At 40.2% G+C, this 24137-nt stretch overlaps 1 protein-coding gene across 12 annotated transcripts in view; it reads right to left on the bottom strand.

Annotated features, from left to right (window-relative positions):
* Positions 1 to 4945: 4945 nt before the first annotated feature.
* gramd1bb (GRAM domain containing 1Bb) overlaps positions 4946 to 24137 on the bottom strand; it is a 72202-nt gene continuing 53010 nt past the window's right edge. For 10 of the 12 annotated variants that reach the window (XM_089013490.1, XM_089013492.1, XM_089013491.1 and 7 more), the window contains 17 exons: positions 21820 to 21840; positions 21022 to 21045; positions 16120 to 16204; positions 14567 to 14670; positions 14192 to 14287; positions 13959 to 14039; positions 13744 to 13859; positions 12677 to 12839; positions 12351 to 12543; positions 12061 to 12204; positions 11708 to 11826; positions 11292 to 11434; positions 10243 to 10346; positions 9793 to 10093; positions 9233 to 9340; positions 8665 to 8785; positions 4946 to 7643 (listed from right to left, as the gene is read on the bottom strand). In XM_089013490.1, the coding sequence (XP_088869616.1) occupies positions 7554 to 7643; positions 8665 to 8785; positions 9233 to 9340; positions 9793 to 10093; positions 10243 to 10346; positions 11292 to 11434; positions 11708 to 11826; positions 12061 to 12204; positions 12351 to 12543; positions 12677 to 12839; positions 13744 to 13859; positions 13959 to 14039; positions 14192 to 14287; positions 14567 to 14670; positions 16120 to 16204; positions 21022 to 21045; positions 21820 to 21840 (2013 nt within the window). In that variant the 3' untranslated portion in view covers positions 4946 to 7553. The remainder of the gene's footprint in view (positions 7644 to 8664; positions 8786 to 9232; positions 9341 to 9792; positions 10094 to 10242; positions 10347 to 11291; positions 11435 to 11707; positions 11827 to 12060; positions 12205 to 12350; positions 12544 to 12676; positions 12840 to 13743; positions 13860 to 13958; positions 14040 to 14191; positions 14288 to 14566; positions 14671 to 16119; positions 16205 to 21021; positions 21046 to 21819; positions 21841 to 24137) is intronic. The other 2 variants (XM_089013493.1, XM_089013495.1) reach the window with 1 other exon arrangement.

The raw sequence follows: 24137 nt of genomic DNA, 5'->3' as shown, positions 1-24137 counted from the left end.
GGAGCCCCGCCCTCGCTCGCTCAGCCACAGTCCACGGTCCCATCTGGGTCAGGATTGGTGCTCCAGAGGCACATGGAGGGGGCGGGGGTATCTGCGAGGCTCGGCAGTCCCATCCCCCTTGATTCATTCCAGACAAGGCGACCTCACCCATCTCCTCGTCCCCCCTGATGGGGAGAGAGAGTGGAATATTTGAGGGAGAGGGCCCAACCCCCCCACCCCTGTAAAAGCGTTATAAAGAAGAATGCTGTAGGAATTAGAGGAAAGATAAGGCTGCAGGACAAAACAAAGTCATGGTTACAGCAAAAAATAACTACTCAATAGCCAAATAAAAGTCAGCACCTGGATTCAACTAAGTAAATAGTTCACATCCTCCCATTGGATATGCGCTGCACACATTAATAGCTTTCATCTGGCTGTGGGATGTTTCGAAAATGTTACTTGACTACCGGGGTGAGAAAACAACCACAAGGCCGTTGTTCTCCTCGATGGCAATCCAACCCGCTACCACATAAAGTCACAATAATATGTTCATTTAAAAAATTCTAATGTTGCAACATTTGGCGAGCATGTGGAACTATTGGTTAGTTCATTTTAATAAAGGCAAATCCAATCCAATTCTGTTGCTGTTTTACAATTACCGTCACTGTAGCCCACGAGTGTCAAAGGCAAGGCCCGGGGGCCAAATCTTGCTTGTCACATCATTGTATTCGGCCCGCCAAAGCAAATCAAACATGAAATTCCATGATGCTGACTAAATTCTGAACCAAAATTTCAATTTGTCTCATGTAGACCGCAATAACAGTCATTATTTTTCAGTTCAAAATTGAAAATTAGTTATTCATTCATTTGTTGTGTGCTCTTTATGTAATATGTGAAGGGCATTTAACATTCTAATGGCTTCCCCAGATTCATAACAGCCCCAAAGAGGAAACCGTAACTACAATGCGGCTTCCAGCAAAAAAATTGTTTGACACCATTGCTTTAGCCTATGCACTGAGTACTGAGTAGCCAGGATGGAGATACGTACACAGTGACATTACAATCACAGATCTGAGTGTATTTTGTTCAGATTTTCTGTCAGAGGCTAACAAAAAGTACGATTTCATTGTGAAATAGAACGAAAATGACATACACTTTGCATATGTACACTTTTTGGTATTTTGAGGGAATACCCTGGAAATCTGATGCACGTTTGTGTACACCACCAGAGCAATCAATTACCTTCAGACATCACCTGATGAGTAAATACAATACAGTTGAATATAATTTACTCACAGTATGAATTCACCTGCTCTGTAAAGGACTCACACATCAGCTTGTTAGAAAACACCGGTGAACAACAGCATCAAGAAGGCCATAACACTCAGCCAAAAGGCTGTAGTGTAACATCATTCAATCCAACATGCAAAATTTCTGAAAAAGAGCAAGTGATGAGTGCACCAGTCAGAGAAGCAGTCAAGAGACTTAAAGTCACTCTGGAGAAGCTGCAGACACAGCTCAGGTGAGAGAATCTGTCAACAGGATTACTCCAAGTTATAAATCTGGTCTTTATGGCAGAGTGACGAGAAGGAAACCAATTCTGAAAGAAAGTCATAAAAAGTCCAATTTGCCACATTGACGACACTGCACACATAATGAAGAGAATTCTTAGTCCAGACTTGAATCCTATTGAGTGTCTGTGGCAAGGCATGAAAATTGCTGTTTGCAGATGCTTTCCAATTGACATGGCAGAGGCTGAGCTTTTTTTATTTATAAAAAAAAAGACTATGCACCATTTTCAATGGGCAGATTAGATAGACTGGTTCAAACAGAGCGTAAAAGAATTGCAGCTGTAGTTGCAGAAAAATGTGCCCAAAAAACAAGGATTGACAAAGGGGGGAGGCTGAATACAAATGGCAATAACGTTTTTGACAACATTTGTGTAGTTTTTTTTGTTGACGTTCTATTTCACAACGATGCACAATTTTTTCCCCACTTCATGACACATTTGAGGTTTTTGTTGAACAATAAATTTGTCTTTTAGCTATACTGCCAGGACAATGCGGTCTTTAGTTCGTGTACGGCACTGGTGTCAAAGTCAAGGCCTAGGGGCCAAATCTGGCCCCACATTTTATTCGGTCTGCCAAGGCAAATCAAACTTGTGAAATTCCATGATGCTTGCGGAAGTCCGAACCAACATTTCAATTTGGCCCAATTTGTCTCTTATTGAAAACTGGTTATTCATTAATATGTTGTGCAGTCTGTGTAATATGTGGAGTGTATGAAACATTGGAATGGCTTCCCTAAATTCAGAATGGCCCCCCGTTAGGAAACCGTAACTACAATGTGGCTCGTGGCAAAAAAATGAAAAAATGTACAGTATATCCATTTTTAAAAAATGTTCATACTCAGACTCGTCTGTTGTATATTTTTCTTTCATGCCACAAACACACACATACAAGGAAATAGACAGAGGTTATGAGCAGGGTCACGCTCTTGCTCAAGGGCGTCCCGATAATACTCAGGATGGAGAGAGCATCCCTCCCAACAGCTAGTTGTAAATGCCTTTGTCCAGACTTGAACAATTAGCCGCCTGTTCCAAAGTTCAGATCCTTCCAGATGAGCTCCAGCGCTGCTTTCCTTCGCTTTGCCATCACTGCTCCACTTCTTTGGTCATCCAACGCAAATGTCTGCCCCTTCGCTGTCATCTTTCAACTTAGACTTATTTGAGCTTGCATTGGCCTTACTGCAATGTGGTCTTCAGAAAAAATGCTCTATTACATGGAAGTTCCTTTTCACTGTATGTTTTTTTGCCTGAATGACTATCCGTTTGATTACTAATAAAATACATCTCATAAAACGTGGGCCTTTTCAACAATATTCTTTTGGCAATGTGGTCAATACCGGGACAGGGCGGTGGGCAAAGAAAGAATTGATCGCTGTCCAAGCATATTTTCTGATCACTTGTTATATGTGAGCTGAAAAAGTGAGGTGAGCTCACTATGTGAATACACTGAATGAACAGTGCTTTCTTTGCAGTGATTTTTTTCTGAAAGGTGAGTTGAAGGAACATGAGACATCATTTTCACTCATGCATTGGCCACCAGTGAGTCTAGACCCTAACTCCGGTGGGAATTTTTGGAATGTGCTGGACAAGACTTCACACAGCACTCTGACAAGGGCACTCCTACCATAAATACAAAAAAATGAATGGTAGTAAATGTAACATACACGCTAATCACTGTGCAGCCCTCCAGTACAATCAAATAAAATAAGATATTATTATGATTATTGGATTGGATTGGATTTGCCTTTATTAGTCTCGCAGTGGAGAAATTTACATTTCACTGCAGCAAAGTTATGAAAGGAATGAAAGTAGCGCCGTCTTGAAGTCAAAAGAACAAAAAAAAAAACCTAAATAACAAATAATATGACAACACAAAGACACAGAGAGTCATTCCTTCTTAAGCGCTTTCTGTACCCTCTTTGTTACATGAAGTAGTTCTAGATGAAAGAGGAGTGGATCAAAACGTCTTTTCACCAGTGGATAAGGGATATCATGGTGGAATGTGTACGTCGACTACAAGCTAAATGTTGATGTTGATATATGATTATGATGGTGATTATTATTATTATTGTTGTTGTTGTTTACATGTTTTGAATCTGTCTTTTAAGTTTACTGATGTCGTTCAAGTTTGGGTGCTAAATGAGGTCATTGACGAGAGATTGAAAGGATTATTAAAAATGCAAAGAGATATAACAGATGGTCAAGGGGGACCACCCCATCCATCCACACCCCCCAAAAAAGCTTTTCTCATCAATATTTTATAGTCTATCTTTATAATGTATTTAATATCGGCAAGTGCAGCACTTGGTGAATACTGAATTTGACCACCACCAATTCTCTACTCCTGAAGTCACAATTGTTAGGATAGAGAGAAAAAAAACAACACAGAGAACAAATATGTCAGATTCATATCTTTATTCATACGTTCAGTCTCGACTTCACAAGAACCAAAAAGCCACTTTGACTTTTAGTCTCCATGAGGCAGAACAAACAAACCCCTCAAAAATCATCAGCAAGTAAACGAAAGCCTACGCGCAGCGCAGGTTGATTTCTTATCTCAAGATTGTTTGTGTTTGTGTGTGTGTGTGTGTGTGTGTGTGTGTGTGTGTGCACACGTGCACTGGATATACACAGCCACACAGCATATACTTACTGTATATATTTTTATCTTGTGTAGAAATGTGACTAAAATTATCATTGGAAAAGTTCAAAGCATTTTCTGAAAAAAAAAGTAAAAGAAAGAAAACTAAACATACAGTAAAATTCTTGCTTCAGACTGAATAAAGGGTCACTTGCCATGTTAGAGAAACAATATGTAACAATTTGGTCGAAACAAAGGTCGAAACAAATCAACATTTGCATCCAAGTCTTCTGCTCGCAATTACACCACAGGACAATTTGGGGTGTTCAATCAGACTGCCAAGCATGTTTTGGGAATGTGGGAGGAAACCGGATAACCCGGATAAAACCCATACAGGCACGGGGAGAACATGCAAATACCACACCAGAAGACCGCCGCCAGAATTAGACCCTGCATCTTTGCACTGTCAGGAGGACACACTAAGTGTTTTTCCACCGTGCTGCTCGCCCATACATTCATTAACTTCTTAGAGGACACTTTTTAAACTGCCAAAGTGCTTTCAAGTTAAATAGTGTTTTATTGCAGGGATTATTTTTTTCCGATAGATTTTTTTTTTTCAATATCAATTAACACCAACAAAGCATTCCATCACAACAAAAATAGCAGCATTGTGTAGATACAACATACGGCATATATATATATATATATATATATATATATATATATATATATATATATATATATATATATATATATATATATATATATATATATATATATATATATATATATATATATATATATATATATATATGGTCATATGTGGTCATCTTTATATGGGGGTCATCTTAAATCAAATTCCCCCATTATTCTTTTCTGTTGCTTTAACAGTGAAGATTTCTGCAATTATGATGCCGATTATATGCCAATTCATACTCTCAAAGTGTTCCACTGCTGTGCAGTGACAATACAATATTCAATACAATGCAGGTACAGTCGTCAATACTATTCAATAGTATACCTGGAGTAATCTAAATAAGATTTGTGGTATAAAAAAATAGAATGAGACATTGAGTCCAATACCTGCTCTTGTAATACATTATATTATATTAAATACTGACTCTCCAGCTCGATCAGTTGAGTGTTCTTCAACAAAACAACATTAAAAAAATAGTTCCTCATTTGACATTATTTCATGACATTCTGTACCATCGTAAAAATTAAGCATATATTCTCTTTTTAACCCTCTCAGAGTCATCAAGTTTTCCGTTGTCGTTCACCTTTCTTTCTCGCTAATATATATATCTTAAAACATGTCGCGGTGAAACACATAAAAAAAAGAAATTTCGAGTGAGCCCCCACACAGCAGGAGTTCATCCGTTTTTGTTATATACACACATACACGCGCACATAGACACACACACTCTTCCTTTTCCTTCCTATACGTCACGAGTACACAGAACACACAAGTTGAAGAATGCAGAAATATACTTTTTCGGGGATCAAGTAATCCCCATCAAGACCAAAATTCAAGTCAACATTTGGGAAATGATGGAATAAAGTGCTTCTCTTACTTGAGTTTGGAAGTGCTCTAAGGTAGGGCTGAAGTTCAGCTAAAAATGGTTAATATGCTAGTCATGCTCTTGTAGCCAATCTACTACTCATGAACATAAACATGACTACATAGTTCAAGAATTGCTTCATTTGGTTCCGCTCATTGTCATGCTCCATCCAACACAGACAAACAGTTGGAGACATTCAAATTGGCGGATTTTTGGGAAGAGTGTGACATCTCGGGACAAAGTGATGAGTAACTTCCTCGGGTGGCCATTTTGAATTTGTGTGGCAGTGCCCCATATTGTGATGTTATGAAAAATAAAAGATTGCTAGTTTTTGGTGTTAATGTGATGCACAATGTAAAAATAATTAATATTACAAAGAAAAAATAAATCCATATAAGGCGGGAAAAACCAAATTTCAGAACAATTTTTTTAATCATAAAAAGTTAATATATCGGTTTGTATGTGATGTACATTGTATTATGGCTTTATCATTGTCATTTTTATAAGGATTTCAACTTGGGTGGCATGGTGGGAAGTGGTTAGTATGTCTGCTTCACAATGCAGAGATAGATGTTATCCATGCCTGGGTGGATTTTTCTCTGTTTTCCTTCCACATTGCAAAAACATGCATGGCAGGCTGATTGAACACTTGAAATTGTTTCTCGGTTTGAGGTTGAGCGCAAAAGGTTGTTTGTCTATTCATGTCCTGCAATTGCAATTTAATACTTGTAAAAATGTGATTTTTCCCCCCACACCCTTCTCTAACTACATTTCCATTTTATTGGGATGGCAATTTTAAATTTATGCAAGTCTGCATCCTGAAGTGTTAAATTAAAAAAGAATGGTAAAAATGTCACACTCTATACACACACACTACATACAAGCACACACGCGCAAAAATGCACTCATACTTGCGCAATGGACATGTCACAGACATATCTGGCATGCATTTTTTTAAACATTAAAACATTTTTTTTTAGAAATTCTTCAGCAGCACAACAGCTCTCATTTCTTATGTACATACTGTGAATGAACAATAAATATAGGTAATACTCTATATTATTGAAATATATACATTAAATAATGAAATACTATTATATACAGTATTTCAAATATATTCAAATAATTCTCTAATTTGAAACATTTCTCAGGAGATATAGTCACAGTTTAGTAACAAAACACGTCCGAAGACATCTCCCTACTAGTCTGGCTGCAGTGTCACTTTTTTCAAGTCTTCGAATTGATACACACATTCTATTTCCACATTCGACCCTCTTTGACTGGTAAAGGTTCATTAAACGGTGTGCGGAAACAAACATTGTCATAGCGGATTGTTTTATCTTCATATTTTGCTGTCTGACAGGGAACCGGCCCTGACAAAGACCACGAGGACCAGATTTGATGAAAATGATGGTCAAACCAACTGCTATCGGCTGTCCTACCCTGAAAGAGAAGCTGCAGCAGGGACCTCTAGGGGGGACGTTGAGGAACAGTCCAGAGAGTAAAAAGACTGGAGCGTTCAGTGATGATGATGTCTCTCCTCTTCCAGTTGTTTTTTTGAGACACTTAGAATGGAGTTAGAACCACATGAATGCAGGAGTCGATGCAAGATGTCTAAATGCATGCAATAGAGTGAACGTCCCCCTTGACTGATCCCCAGGATGACACACATGGCTTACAGTAGGATGGTGTCGGTGCTGCTGGAGACATCTGCTCAATTCCCGTCAGTGACCTTGACCTTCCCACACTCGTCCTATTTCTGGACATGTTTTCTCCTCATCTCCCTGCATACAGACTCATTAAAAAAGAAAAGTGGTTCACTATTGCACAGCATGCCCATCATGGCCTTGTTGGTGGCAGCGGGTCAGTGGTAGTGAGTCCTCTTGTCATCATTTTCTGATCTGTAGTCCCTCAATCCGATACCCCGCTGGAGGTTCAATAAAGAGTCTTTCATCTGATCAAGATGGGAGTAAAGAGGAGAGCATGTCAGTTTTAAGAGCAACAGTCATGATAGTGGAGCTACTCATGTTTGTTGTTCAGGAGTCATGTGCTTGAAAGAATATTATTTGAAGAATTTTTTTATTAATTTTTATTTTAATTTTTTTAATTTTTTAGTACAACGATTATTTGAAGAAATTATTTCAAGCTCTAATTGGAAACCTATCTTCTGTTCAGATAATAATAACAAACACAATAATAATAATAATAATAATACTAATAATAAACACCAGTTTGCTATTTTGGAGTCAGGGCAAAATATTAGCAGTTCTGCTTTTGGCGCCATCTGTCTTGGTGGCAAGGAAGTACAGTCACCTCAAGTTGTTGTGCAATACCTCATATACTGAAGATACTTGGTGGCCTAACTCTTTCTTGCAATAACAGCATCAAGCCTGCGATGCACTGACTATACCCGTCTGTTCCATTCTAACTTTGCATGCTTTTCCAGGCCTCTACTGCAGCCTTGTTCAGTTTTTCTTTGTTCCAGGGGGTTCCTCACTTCAGTGTTCTCTTCAGGGGTTGAAAAACATGTTCCATGTTCCTAGTGATTTGTTTGTTTGCATCATTTTTTTTCCTGTAAATTGCCCCATGAGTGGTTGGCATCTTGCGGTATGGCCTGTTTTCTTGCGACAGTGGCGTCACTGACTGTTGTCTTTGGGTGTTTCGTCATAGCTAGTACAACGTTTCTGTCATCATCTGTTGTTGCTACTCTTGGCCCAGCTGTTTGTGCCATCGCTCTAATGGATTTTCCCACTTCTCTCAACGTTTTTTTTTCTTCACAGATACACAGCCCTTTGGTCGTAGTATTTTCTTAATAGCAAAGGCAGTTGTCACAGATGAAACACAAAGCCAAAAAACAAGCACAGTTTAACGCTTAATCAATCACATCTACCCCGTTCATCCTGTTCATACATTTTCATATTCTGTCAACATCCTATTTCCGCGGTACTTCAAGACATTGCGTAGCGTGCGAGTACCTGGTCGAGTAACACCACGGATGACTTGATTATCTCCCGCCATTTCTGCAGCTCGGCATCATGGAAACGCTGCTGTGCCTCCAGGAGCTGGGCCCACTCCGTTTGCGTCTGAGGAAGTTTACTACACACACACACACACACACACACACACACACACACACACACACACACACACACACACACACACACACACACACACACACACACACACACACACACACACACACACACACACACACACACACACACACACACACACACACGCTTAACTAATTACCCAAGAACAGCTAAAGAAGCATGGCCTCCATTCAAAGAACTCGACAAATGATTTAATTCATTCCAGAAGCCACTTAAGAGACTTAATGGGTTCTGGTCACATCCTGTATATTCTTAGTCATACTGAATGTGTTCATCTTATTGTGGAGAGTGTGTGTGATTGTCTGCTGGGCACCATCCAAATGTACCGTTTGTGGACAGGGGCTTGTAAACGATAGCGAAATTGTACTATGTCCACACAAACAGACAATAGGACTCACGGTGTATAATGTGTGCACGTATGAGTTCGAACCTTTCATGCAGCCGTAGACCTTGCCAGGTTGTCAAAGACTGTGCAGAGTATTCCAGCATCCACAGTTTGTAGAACAACATCATATTGAGGAACACCAACAAGACCAGACTGAGGGGAGACAGGAAACAGTTGAATTCATTATGCATCGTTTTCCTCATGATTGTGTTTTGCTTTTCTGTAAAATAACTTGAAAAACTACTTGGGGCTATTGTGGCTATGCAAATGAATAAACTGTGTGTACCTTAGACAGATCCTATGGGTGGCAATGAAATGAGAGAAGAGGGGATTTACACTCAACAGCAACATATATCCTTATAAATTGAAGTAGAGATTGAAATGTCACTTAAACAACGGTCAAATTTGTCGATAGAATCCCGAAAGCAAGCGCTTAATTCCAAATAAAATATGACAAATAAGGCCCATATACAAAACATATACATGTATAGATGCCTGGTGTGTGCACAACAAATTGATAACTTAAACAGATATAGCAGATTAAGTCTCAGGTATGACCATGATTTGAATATTTTCCAGGAGTTGTGTGTTAATGAACTACTTACACTAAGCTGATGATGAGGAGCAGTTTGGAGACGCTGTAGAGAGCCAAGCCTCCAGGTAGGTGGCGGTGTTCCGGACTCTGGTGTCTGGTCTGTGTGGAACCTGCAACTTGTTTGATGCGCTGAATCACATCCTCGTCCGTTGGCGTGGTGACGGGACTGAGTGCTTCATCCAGATGCTGGCTCCGCATGAGGGGTGTCGGCCTCTTTTTTCGTCTCACTGTGGCGCTTTTCACCACTTTAGCCTTCGGGGAGAGCTGGTGGGCTTCTGTCAGGATCTCCTCTATCTTGGATAGTTCCACTTCTGAGAAAGATATTTGGTCAGAGATTGAGCATTAGTGATGAAATCTGTTTCATCAGAATTAAAATTAATATTTCAGAAACTGCCCCACACAATAACAGGACACACATTCCAATAATTTGCAGGATTCACACAATAAAACTGTGGTTTACCAAGTTGGCGAAAGTTCTCATCCAACCCACTCCAGAAATTTTTCTCAATGAAGCCTTTGACGAGCCCCCATGGCTGTTTTCTGAATCGCAACTCTGTTGATACCCTAGAAGACAAACAGAACCGAACCGTTTCTGAGTGATGCTAACAATGTGGCAATAACGAACAAGAAAATAAAATACAGTGATACCTCAGTTTACAAACGCTTTAGTTTACGAACTTTTCGCCTGACGAACATTAAATTCGCGAGAATATAATCTTGGCATACAAACTAGTTTTTGGAAAACGAACCAAACCACACGGAGCACCATGGTGGCTGGTGGGCTAGTTTTTGGCGGAAGAATACCAAACCACACGGTCGAACAGCGCCACAGTGGCTTGCAGACTGGTTGTTATCAGGGATACTTTTGCTATTATGGGACCGAAAAAGACCACACCACAGGCTAGTGTTCAGCCGAAGAGGACACAAAACAAAATTATGGTCAAGCAGAAGATCATCATCGAGAAACATGAACGAGGTGTGTTTGTGTGACTTAGCGTCCCACTACCAGTATGCTAAGACGACCATTGCTATTTGTGGCTAAGGGTGTGTCTGCGTTGTCTAAGCAACAGTCTTAGGCAACAGAAGAAGTTGAAAAACGTCTGTTGATTTGGATTACCGAAAAGCAGCTAGCAGGGGACATTGTGAGTGAGGGTATTATCGCTGAGAAAGCACGGCAACTTCACTCATATATCATCAAGAGGCAACCGGGAAGTTGGTCATCTATTGACAACTACCATCACAAAGGTAAATAAATAGTAGTTTATTTCTTTAATTACAATACAATAGCACATTTATTATACATAAAAGAAGGTATATTTTGTGTAGTTTTAAGTCTTATTTAGTAGAAAATTAAGTTTTATGGGAACCTGGGAACGGATTATTCTCATTTTTAATGGTTTCTTATTGGAAATAAATGTTTGGCAGACAAACTTTTAGCCTTACAAAACTTTCTGGGAAACAATTAAGTTCGTAATCTGAGGTATCACTGTATTTGACTATTTTTCTCACCGTAAGCGACACTTGTTCTTGGCTACACGAGTGAGCATGTAGCGGTTGAGAGTATAGAAGTAGTCGTGGTAGGGGACGTCATGCGTGATGACCTCGGCATCAATGATGTAACACTCACTCTCCTGACTGGCCTTGTACAGAGTCTGAAAGATGTATTTTGGATTTAAGTGTGGATGTTTCATAGATTCGTTATTCTGTGTGTAAAGTGGTGATAGGAAAATGAAGCTTCTAATTGTTTTCATGAACCTGCTGTATTTTTTTTTACTCCTCTATATGGCACTGTTGTTTGAATAAAGAAATTGCAAGTCTGTGTACTTTTATCCCATTGTTGAACAGGAGAGTGCCATCTAGAGGAGTCAACTGTTTCATGAAACCAATTTGAATCTTCAATTTCCCATCACGAGTGTTGACAATACCTGTGTCTCAGTGACTGTTGCTGTCTTGGGGGCTAGAGGGTTTGACAGTGAAATGGTGTACAGGATTTCCCTTGTCTGGTTCCCAGCCTCCTCCTTCTTCCATGGGTGGTAAACAACGTCTGAACACACAAAAATGAAAAACAGAGACACGTCATTAGTAACCCATGAAACAGTTCTGAGACATGTGTGTCAGACTGCTGCCAAAAACGACAGAGGAGGACTATGTCAGATTTTATTTGCCTCAAGTATCAGTGGTAATTTTATTCGTCACCTAAAAATAAGGCCGGTATCAGCCCGATACCAATGACACTTATCGTTATTCACTCATTGCTAACAATAGCATGAAAGCAAACCTGAGAATCGCCGCTGCTCCATGAAATCGTTCATGAACTGTGATTCAGTGAAGAGGATGTCATACAGCTTGTCCACGCTAAATTTGTAGATCTCGTTGATGTGCTGCCTCCCATTCAGATCCTCATGAAAGGCCTGAACTTCACCTGTCACAAAGACAAACAGACATGCACAAGGAAGCCATCATTCATCTGCTAAATCTGAGGTCATGAAATCCTGATGTCACCAATGGTCTTCTGCAAGATTTGAAAAAAAATCCACTCCAAAACGATACACCCCAAAAACAACTCACCCTCATCGTGTGTTTCTGAAGAGTCACTGAGCTCCGTGGGGATGTCCTCATTGTCATTGAAGTCCAGTGAGGGTGGGGGGGTGGGCATGGCAGTCTTGCTGGTGTCATTGTTCTTCTCTTCAACCAGTAGAGGCACGGCGAGCAGCTCGCCATCCAGTTGGCAGTCTGTGAAATCATCTGTGGAGAGGTCGAACTTGTGTAGGGTTGGGGGGGGGGGGGGCACAGCGTAGAAGGCCTTTGATTGGCATAGTATCATGATGTAGAACATCAACAATATTAACTCGTTTAATGAGCGTTTTTCAAATGTGGCACACAATTTCGCTTACTGTGATGGGTGCGTCATGGTTGCCCGTTCGGTTGATGGTGCTGTTTGGGACAACCTTTTTGTGAAGAAGAGGTGGACTCGCTTCAGGCTTGGCTTCTGCACTGCTTTTAGATACATTGTCATTGTTCATCTCGTTCTCCTCATTTGGAATCTCTTCACTGAACCTGAAGGTAACACAAAGACAGAAACTTAAGTTAATCGTATAATCATTCATATCCGACAGTTGAACTAATCTTCAAATGGGAGGGCCAGAAAAAGAAAATGGAAAAATAATGGAAACATAATGAAAGTGTTGAATTTTCAGAGATCATATTTAATCTTGTTTTCCACTTTTTGATCAGTTCCATGTCCCAAAGGTAATAATTTCCTTTCATAATAAATGTAAAGCAAATGGCATCTGTGTGATCAGGAAGCGATTAACAGGCAACCAATCGGGGGATACATTGCCTCGAGAATCACTTGCGATTGGCTCTAGCTCACCTGCGCAAGCTGCATGCCCAAATGGACAGTTTTTTTACGTACATGTGGTGTCTGTGCATCGGATATCGGACACATTTAAGCATTATTTTTTTCTGCATCTGCTCTTCATTATCCAGTAGAGGGCATCACATTAGATTCAGAATTAGCTCATGATATTTACCAAACACAATTACAAATGTTTTGATCTCATATATATTTTTTGTCTTGTCCAGCTAAAACAAAATGTTGATTGGGTAACAAACAAACAAACAAACAAACAAACAAACAAACAAACAAACAAACAAACAAACAAACAAACAAACAAACAAACAAACAAACAAACAAACAAACAAACAAACAATTACTTGGGAAATACTTTTAAACAAAGTTCCGCCGCTTGTCATTTAGGAATCCATTTCCTGCCTCGTGCTTATGAAGAAGTGCAAATAAACAGAAAGGAGAGGAGTTTACAATTGTCATCGCGCCCATCTGCGTAAACAGCTTTTAATCAATCGGCATGTCATTTGGATAATTGTTTGCAGCCGTCATCACTGACGCCTTCCCCCAAAGCCAACTGCTCCCAAAGCCAACTCCCCCAGCAACACTCACCCCATGGTGTTGAAGTCATCATCGGGGGGAACATAATCCTCATCATCACTGGTAAGGCCAAGCTCATTACCGTAGCACTGATGGACAAAGTGCCACAGCTCTTTGGGGCACAGCGGCTGAGAGTAAAAGTGTTCAAATACGTATGTCATTCATTGAATGTGCGCTATATAATCCGGTGCATTTTGTAGTCCAGAAAATCCGTTTACTTTTTTTACCTTGTCAAGCAGCGCATTCTGCCATAGTCTGAACATCATCATGTACGTCCTGTCTCTGGCTCCAAAAGAGGTGAAAAAGTGCTGCAGAGAAAAATGTTTTTTAGTACGCAGCCAATAATTAAAACATGAAAAGCATAATCTGGTGAGTACATCGGAGAAATCAACATTGAAGCCTTGAAACTTGTTTCACGCTTTGTTTCATTTTGTTGGAATTGTTTTCAGCCAAAGCTTACCTTCTCATTGTCAGTGCAGACCTGGATGGCATTTGGAATGAGGCGGGCAGTCTTCTCTTTCGTCATTGAGCAGATGTCCTTTAGCCGCACCGTCAGCTGCACGTGTGAAGACGCAAAATACAAATAAATCTGTTCAAAATAACGGGGCAACTTCTCCAGTGAAATGACAACACTGAGGGGTCTATAATCGGCGGAGCGGCATGTAAAAAACTGCTCAAACTTCCACTTCCTTATTTTGGGGGATAACACAAGTAAAAATACCAAAACACAGTCCAACCCGCCCCTGCGGCGATTTACTCCGCACCTCCTGCTGGACTTGCATCGGGAACAAAAATAGAACCCAGAGAAACCATAGATCCTAAAAAGCGCGCGTACCAGTGTTTCCCAGCGGAATATGTTGCTATAGAAACAGATCCAGTTCTCGGAGAGGTAGAGTCGTCCCTGTAGTAGGATGTCCCGTTGCAGAGCACAGGAATAGTCTAGATCCACAAAGACATGACATTGGCAAAACGCACATCACGCATTTTCAATTTGAGTTATGGAACGTAAATGTGACTCAATGTGGAAATATTTCATAGCTTTCAGTGGCGGGCCGTGCATGTCACTCCTAGACCTTCAGTAGTGCTACGTCTGAATCATTCCGCAGCTGCTATATACAAAAAGTGTGGTGTGATTTACTCCATGTCATGTACTATATGAGAGGGCACAGTTATACAGGAAATAAGTTTTCATCAACATGTTGATTCATGATATGGGGTCAGAAGTCACTCTTTTACACCACAGAAAAGATGGTTGGCAAAGGACGGCGAAGATAAAATTGATAAATAAAGATAACATTGCAATATTATTTGCTATTTTTGGATTGGTTTGCAGTGGTGAAGTTTACATTTCGCAGCAGCAAAGTTATTAAAGTATGAGGAAATGAAAGGAAGAAGTAGAAAAACAGAAAGACAGCCACACTCGTGGCGCCATCTTGAAGTAAAAAAAAAGCTTTGCAAGTCTGACCTTTCTTAATGATGCCCAATTTTTCTCAAAAGGTCTGTCTTGAAAATGGCTTTAACAGTGAATCTGCAACCAATTCAATTTATTCTCCTCCTTCAGTCATTCTGGGTTGACAAAACCGCTATTAAATCAACATATTTGCTTATGCAACTCGCTACCGATAAAGTATGCTAGCTCTGGCCAGTATGCTCTTATTAGCAGTGGCTAGTGATACTATGATTGCCTAGTGACGAGCCAATCATAGTTTGCAAAAACTCTGATGTTGACCAGCGCCTGCAAGAAGGCGCTTTTTCCGCTTTTGGGTTGCCAACTTGAAATCTGATTTCTTAAAGCAACGGTTTGATCGACACATTTGATGCCCAAGAGCCCGAAGAACTGATTGTGAAGGCGTCCATGTAGATTTCTGACCCTGGTAACAAATGATGGCTGAAATGTGATTGGTTAAATGGGTAAATACAAAAACACACATCTGGAAGCAGTGTAATGGGGGAAAACTAATGAAATGAAGCTGAAAGACAATTTGAAATTTAATTCATGACAAATTCATGGACAAAATATAGTTAACATCACTGTGTGATTCAGATATTTTTAGGGTAGCACAGAAGGCTTTGCAGGCCTTGACGGTCCGCCACTGATAGCTTTTGAATAAGGATACATGTAACGCAATTTTTTTTGATTGAACTGTACTCAGATGGATGAAAAACCAGATGCACGAATAAAATGCAGATCGCATTTATGAGTGTGACTCGTGATTGCAAACATGGCATGAGGATATCTGTAAACGTTAAGAGTCCACTTGATGATTTTTATGGCACGAGGACCTCGAGGCAAGTCAAATTAGGTCATAACGGACAAACAAGTTGAAACATGAGACCTTCTAAGGACTGTGAAGCAAAATAGTTTCAGATGGCATCCGTGCGGCTCACCAACAATTAGTCTCTCTGTGTCCGGTAGTTGCTTGAAGAGTTTCCTGAAGTCCTCATTGCGTTGCTTGTATGTGGGGCTTAACACCTGCGGGGATGAACACAGCGACAGTCATTGCTGCATCATATACACGTGCACGCAAACGTGGTGTGAGGGATTTTAAGGCGAGATTGTGTACATGACGTGAGACTCCATGCCAAGCGGAGTTACACAGAAAAAGCCGTGTTTTAGTAAGAAGCTCAATTCCAAAACAGCCCACTTCAGATTATTCAGTTAACATGCCGCACGTATTGAACACGGTCACATTCTCAGTTTCGGCATCACACCGCAAACTTAGACGAAAGGCAACGGCCAAAACATGAGCTACAGTTGCACGATTCCTCAAGGGCTGTTTCTAATCAATGCATTTTATGGGAAAATCTGTGAAGTGTATGCTTCATGTTAACACAACAACACTTGCATCGCCCGTTATATTGGATGTGCAGGTGTTAACTCATGCTGCCGCTGAACTTGAAAATGGAGTTATGAATACATCTTGGCAAGAAACTGATGGATGCTTAAATTTTCAGCAAAAGGCTTCCAGCCCAGTGGGAAAAGGCCGTTTTCCTTTGACATGCAAGATTTCAATCTTAAAATATGTGCAGGATGCTAATGATAAACCAGCCCACGATGATACCACACAACAGAGCTCTTTGACTGTTTGAATAGCACTGAGTCACAACAAGACTTGCACTTTATTTATCTATTGCTGGGGAATAACCATCGAACTACGCTAACTCGCATGTAGACTGCAAAAAAAGTGCGTTGAACTTAAATTTTATCAAGACTTTACACCATGGAAACACTTGCATGATACTTACGTTTCGACTTCAAAATGTATCGAGATCCACATTATTTAATTCCGTGCAGCTATTAGAAAATATCAAATTGAGTACATTCAAAATGTATTTATTTATTCATTTATTTAATTTTATTTTCAGTGTCCACTCATTTTGGTCCTACCACAGTCAAAAAATGTTTCACGAGCACCAATTCACGCCCAAAAGTGGCCTTTTTTACAAAATAGAGGATAACTTACTGCAGGGATCTCCTCACAGTTCCACTCAGGTTCCTCAAGGTCTGAGGTAGCCCACACCCAGTCCCAACCCCAGTCCTCTGTTGTTGAACCCTGCAGAAGCCACCCTGCCAGGGCCTCATCCAACGCCAGCACAGTCTCCCAATCTGTCATCAAACAATCCTCATCCAGTTCCATGTTGGATCCTTTGTGTCTCATGGATTGAAGTAAATATCCCGCCTGTACCCTGTTGCCGCTTGGGGGGCTTGTCGGTGATGAGTAAAGAAGAGGAGATGGTGAGTGGCTGCCCTGTTTTTGTGTGTCGGGGTTGCGTCTCCGTGTTAATGTGGAGCATTGGACACACGGCCGCAATTCAACCAAATGAGCCTTCTCTCTCTCTCTCTCTCTCTCTCTCTCTCTCTCTCTCTCTCTCTCTCTCTCTCTCTCTCTCTCTCTCTCTCTCTCTCTCTCTCTCTCTCTCTCTCTCTCTCTCTCTCTCTCTCTCTCTCTCTCTCTCTCCCTCTCTTCCTCTTACACACACAAACACACACACAGGAAGAGGAGTTAGAGCCATTGCCCCCAAGTAACCCCGAGCAACAAGTCCTTTATTATCATGGCAGAAGCACCCACCTCCCCACCAATGCCACTCCCCTCTCTTATCCCAAAGGAAGTGTTCAAGTTGTATGTTTGAGCTGCCCGGTTCTGTGAACCTTCGTAATTAGGACCCACAGAATGGAGCACGTGAAGACGTGAAAGAATGTCGAGGGAGCGAATGGGGTTGTTGAGGATGTTTAGAAAAAACGTGAAGTTTTAAAGGATAACCGACGTCTCTGGACAAGTTGTGTCCATAATTTGTAAAATGGCTTCAAATGACTTCTACTGAGCGTATTTTACAAAGATTCCACCGCATATAGCTATATTTTACGTTTGAAGACTCGCGCTGAATATTCCGGAAGTCTTGTTTTTGAGTTGGTGACGAGTCATCACCCTACGTCACTGAAGGAACGCCCCTGACCGAAAAAAGGACACATTGTAGCAGTCCTTCCCTCACATCAATGCATTTTGTTGTACTTGTTTGGTATGAAAACGTCGTGTTGCACCAAAAAGTGGCAGAAGAGGGCGCCAAAGCTCCATGTAAGGAATTTATCAGCCTGTGGAAATGGGCTGATTAATTCCTCACACGGAGCTTGGTCGCCATTTTCTGCTTCTTTTTTGGTGATACATTTCCCCCCAATGTAGCCTCAAAATGGCACGGAATACATTTTTTAATCGATTGCAAACATGTATGCTTTCCTCTTCAGAACTGATTGAATTGTATTCATAACTGAATGTGTAACAAGAAAGCATATTCTCCGAATCTGAAGCTATTGTTTTGATTCTCGAGCAATGCAAGACATCTTTGCGTGACGTCACAAACTGGGCGCGGGACTTTCTGAAAATGGCCAATTCGCAGCTCAATTTTTTTGCAGATTTTGGACACTTTAAGTCATTTTTATTGGTGTTTTGCATTTGACTAAAAATATCATTTTGGGTATTTTAGATGCTATAAAACGTTTTTCTGATGTCAGTTAGGAAACAAAAAAGTGATGTCGGTTGTCTTTTAAGACAGGGAGTGTTGAGTCTGGCCAAGTGATTGAGTTACAGAGAACAGATGTGAGCATAACCTCCAGTTACCCCTGACTGGAAAACAACACCATCAATCGTGACATGCTCAGAACGACCCAGCCAGCATAACATATCATAAAACGTGACCCGGAAAGACCCTTCCACGAGGCTGAAAGATACAAATTAATCAAGTTGTGTAACATTTACGAGTATGTCACTATGTGGTAGAAGCTGTACAATGGAGGTTTTCCATTCAGGAATTTGACCATAATATGCCTCCCAAATTATTCAAAATAAAATAATTAAAAATCACCACTGTGCACTTTGCAAAAGACCTCAGTGAAGCAGCAGCGGATAATTCATAAAGAAAGTGGACTTTTGTATCTTTTTTATCTTTATCTTTTTATCTTCTTTAATCTTTAATTATCTTTTTATACAAAACATACAAAAAACTGTGTGATAGAACTTTTAAAAAGTGATTTTATCAACTGCAATGTAAGGTTCATTTTACATGTCCTATTTGCATCATAGATCAGATGATGAACACAAGCAAGTTGACCAAGTCGGTTTATTTAAACTTTTTAGGGGCATCGATCAATGTTCAAATATATTTTTTTTTAACAAAGTGAATATTTCTATGTTCTTCTTGTAAGTTTTTTTTGGAATGAAGCATTTGACATGATGGACCTGGAATCCAGATAAAACAGGTGTGCCAAAAGAAACAGATAACGAACAATGTGGAATGTGCCATTCACCCTAAGGGGTTGCCTCCTTGTTCACTCTTTCTGATATTTAGTTTTGAGGACTCTCATGTACACACGACCAATGATCACCGAAACATGCAAAGCTTGCATCTTCTAGTTTAATGGCACTTCACGTACTGCGGCACACATAACACCCTGAGACACTTGACTAAAAATATTGACAAGAATCCAGCAAGCGGTAAAAAATTTCAGCCGAACTCGGTCCGACAGAATATGTTTCCCTTAGGGACGATTTGCGGCACCGTAGCTCTAAGTGGCCGATTATTTAAAGATCATTCAAGTCATTGTCCTCCAATAAATCAAGCGAGAAACGAGGTCATCGTGGCACCAATGCAGCGGTGAGGGAGTCAGTTTGAGACAGTATTTATAGATCTAGTTAACTATTAACACAGTGCACAAACACACAGGGATGGAAGAGGCTGGTACTGTAAACCGGGTTGCAGTTTGAGTCATTTTAAGGGTGGAGGGGGATGATAAGATCATCCTTTTTACTCCAGCAGATTTTCATTAATATTCAATTTCAGGCTATTTTATTCTTCCGGCACAACGGCCGCAACGTGGGTGGGTATCACAGTCTGTGTTGATGAAAAACGAGGAAAGCCGCTTGTTCACGGCATCTCTTTTTCGCAGCCTCAATACCTCTTTTTCGCTTTGGAGTTTTTTTTTTGGGTCAATGTATTCCCTTCAGTTTGTGCAGCCTGAATGGAGAGCTGCAGAGGAAGCATATGTGTAAAGCTTGTCTAGATGACTCAAGTCAAGCTTTGTTGCTGTTTTCTTTGAATCACATTGTTCCCATAACATCCCTAAAATGTAAGGAAAAAAACTATTTTTTTATCAACTTCCGGCATTTATTGATATGCAAAGACAATAACAACCATCAACATATTTTTCACCTGTAAAGAAGAGTTCTTAAAGTGGATTGTTAGTCATGTCATCTGCAACTATGTGAACCACTAATTGTTATATTGATATTAGTAAAAGAGATGTGAGTAAAGCATGCTTGCAATTCAGTGCGTTTAAAGAATCTCTTGGTGCTTTTTGGGCATACCCTTGTTTGCAATGTTGTCATGCTCCATTGCTATGTCAATGTAAGGACATTGACATCTTGCAACCCCCCCCCCCCACTCATTGATGGATTTGTTTAGTAGAGCGAGAACCTCCATATGTCTGTTGCCACCTGTCAGAACAAAGTTTTCAATAAGAATTTTTGTAATTCCAATCTGTAATTCAATCCCTACTGCAAATTCAGTTTGACATTGCCTTGAAAACAGGAATGGACGTGCATTTGAATATTTGTAAAAGATAAATATGGCATCTAAATGCGAATTTTAACATTGCAGCGAGGTGGGAATTGCACTCGGTAAATTAGATGGCAAACAGACTGGAGAGATGTGTCATGACACCAGTCTGACAGGCCAAAGTAAGCAAAAAAAAAAAACAAAAAAAAAAACAACCCCCCCAAAAAACCATGCCATGCTTACTCTCATGATGTGTTGTCTTTCATGCTGGGGAAAGAGTGTACACAAACAAGTAATATAATAATAATAATAATAATAATAATAATAATAATAATAATAATAATAATAATAATAATAATAATAATAATAATAATAATAATAGATCCAAAACTATGTTCGGGGCAGGGCAAAGACTCTGAAATCAAACCCGAGATTCTGATTCGTGTGCCGTGTGTGGGTTTAATCAAAATAACAGAGGGTCAAAAAGTGTGTCAAATGGGGATTATGGGCGGGGGGGCAGAGTGGTCCGGTTTTAGGTTTAGTACCCCACCTGGTGGTAGGATAAAACACCGCAACACTCAATTGGGCCTGTTGAATTGGCCGTATTTTTTTTCCTTTGCTTTGGGTCGTGCCTGAGATACTATATTGAAGTTAGAATCATACACGTCCATATGGTCTTGCTTGTGAACTATTAACAGAATTATAAAAATTTGTTGAGTTCTTGAATGCAACAGAGGTCTGCCTGACAAAAGGCATATCCCTCTGTAATATTCTCCCTGTTTCTCCTATCAGTTGTTTTAATTGGCCAATCATTAAAAAACCTGAAGTAGTACATTCAAGCAGGTGTATTTCCAGCATGATCATGTAAATACGTAGTGACTTCTACACAAAAGGCCACAGGGAAAGGTTGTAATCCTGTGCTATTTACACTATAGTTGTCATTGACATGTCTGCAAACCACATACACAGTTGTAAACAAGGAACACATACAAAAAAAGCACACACCTCAATGACATATACAGGAAGAAAATGAGCACTTACGTTATACCAGCTTTGGCTCTTCTGCAGAGGCAAAGAGATAAGAAAAAAAGAGAGAGAAAGGAGATTTTGATTATTCAATTTATGACTTCTTATTCATGATCGGGGGTGTGTGTGCAAAATGACCAAAAGTCAAACTTTGGCTTGGATACTTGCACACTGCAATTAGATCAGATGAAAAGGGGTTTCATTAAAATAAATAAATTAAAAGAAATAATATGTTAATGCTCAGTTTTGATGACCTCTGTCAGAGATGAAAACAACTTACATCCGTTTCATTCATGTCATTATTTTCAGGTCGAATATCTTTCATTATCTTTAAATCACAGATTGAATCCAGACTGAAGATTATTTTTTGTTAAGGATAAAATTTTCGATCAATATCGGAACGGTTAAAAAATTAATGACCTTTTTGTGTTTCAAGATGCCAGAAGGGAAATGGCGTTTTGTTCTGAAGGGTCGGCCAAAAATCCAGCCTACTGCACTAAAACACACACTCAGTGCTATACATGATAAAAACAATCATCTTGTCTACATTCCACAAAATCAAATACTTAAGCATGTCATACTACATCGACACAATGAGTTCCAGGAATAAAAAAAATAAGTAAATAATACTCTTTCTGTTTCGGTACGTTGAGGAAAAAAATACCACCTCTCAGACATTTTCAATCAAAACTGAGCATAATTTTCTTGGAATCTTTAATGATTTACTCAATTGAACTGTACAGTATACAGTACGTGCTCAGTCGGAAGCCATTCTACACTGTACTGTAATGTAACGGACAATCTAGCTTCAGAACAGCAGAGGGCAGCAAAGTGTCAAAAGTTTCATCATCTCAATTACGTCACTATTTCCAGCCTTTTAAAGTGACGGTTCAATGGAAACCATGCGGGAGATCATTCAAGGGGGCAAAGTGGAAGAGATGCGGGTAAAAGATAAAGGTCCAGTGCATCCTTGCTTCAAAAAAAAAAAAAAAAAAAAAAAAACACAAAACCAATAACGCTCTTTTAAACATTGGCATTTTATGAAGAAAAAGAAACATCCCTACCAAAGCAAACAATATTTTTACAGAGCACAACCTGCTATTATAGCAGCTTTGTAGTTTTGAGACGTACTTGCAGCAAAGATAATGATCAGGTGCATTTGATCGTTGCAACAATAATGTTACACAAGTTCTTGAAAGGACAGTGATTGCTTTAGAATTTCACAAGCAGTCATTTAACGCTGCGGCGTTTGCCGGAACACACCGCTCCCTGCTCGCCGATGCCTGGCTGTGACAATTCTCTGGGCTAGTGTTAACTCATTTGAAGGAGAAGCAACACAAAAGGCTGGATGAAGTGCACACATCGGTGTGTGAGATTGTACACGTGCGCGTGTGACATGTTTGATGTGGCATGTGTGGGAGACATTTGATCACATCGAGAAAAAAAGTTGCTTCTATCCATCTATCCAACCTCCCTCCTTCCCAACCACCCTCCCTCCCTCAATCCATCCATCCATCCATCTATCCATCCATCTGACTAGCTCGCCATCTAGCTAGCCTGCCCATCCATCCATCCATCCATCCATCCATCCATCCATCCATCCATCCATCCATCCATCCATCCATCCATCCATCCATCCATCCATCCATCCATCCAAAGTCAAAAGTCAAAAGTCAAATTCAGCTTTATTGTCAAATATGCTAATATGCATGACATACAGCACAGATGAAATTACTGTCCTCTCGAACCCAGCATGCAAGGTACTTATAATTACTTAACAAACATAAACATGAAAACGCCAATTTGCCGGGAGAGGGGAGCCGCTGCGTGTTCACGCGCCGCCATCTTGGGGAATTTTTTTTTTTTGAAAAAATAACAAATATGACAACACAAAGACACAGAGTCATTCATTCTTCAGGACTTTCTGTACCCTCTTTGCGATGACATGAAGCAGTTCTAGTTGAAAGAGGAGATTATCAAAGCATCCATTTCAGCAGTGGATCAGGGACGTCATGGTGGAATTTGTACGTCTACTACAAGCTAAATGTTGAAAGCAAACACGAAGCTGTAGCATCCATTGACGAAAAGACATTGTCTCACATCTCCTGTCCCACATAAATCCGCTTCAATTCCAAGCCGCGACAGTTCCACATACGCATCGGCGCTCTGCGCTGACGCTGCTTTCTTCTTATCGCGGGCTCCTCAAGCCATGCATCCATCCAACCGCAGACTGTCCAACAGCACTGACCTTTCCACTGAACAAAGCGGGGCTGTGAAGATGCTGCCCATTACAGGCGCAAAAAAGCACAATGGCCCCAGAGCTGTCCATCCAT

Source organism: Hippocampus bargibanti, linkage group LG14, assembly GCF_051943395.1.
Source record: "Hippocampus bargibanti isolate YZ-2025 linkage group LG14, ASM5194339v1, whole genome shotgun sequence".
NCBI lineage: Eukaryota > Metazoa > Chordata > Actinopteri > Syngnathiformes > Syngnathidae > Hippocampus > Hippocampus bargibanti.
This window is presented reverse-complemented; position numbering and strand designations above follow the sequence as displayed.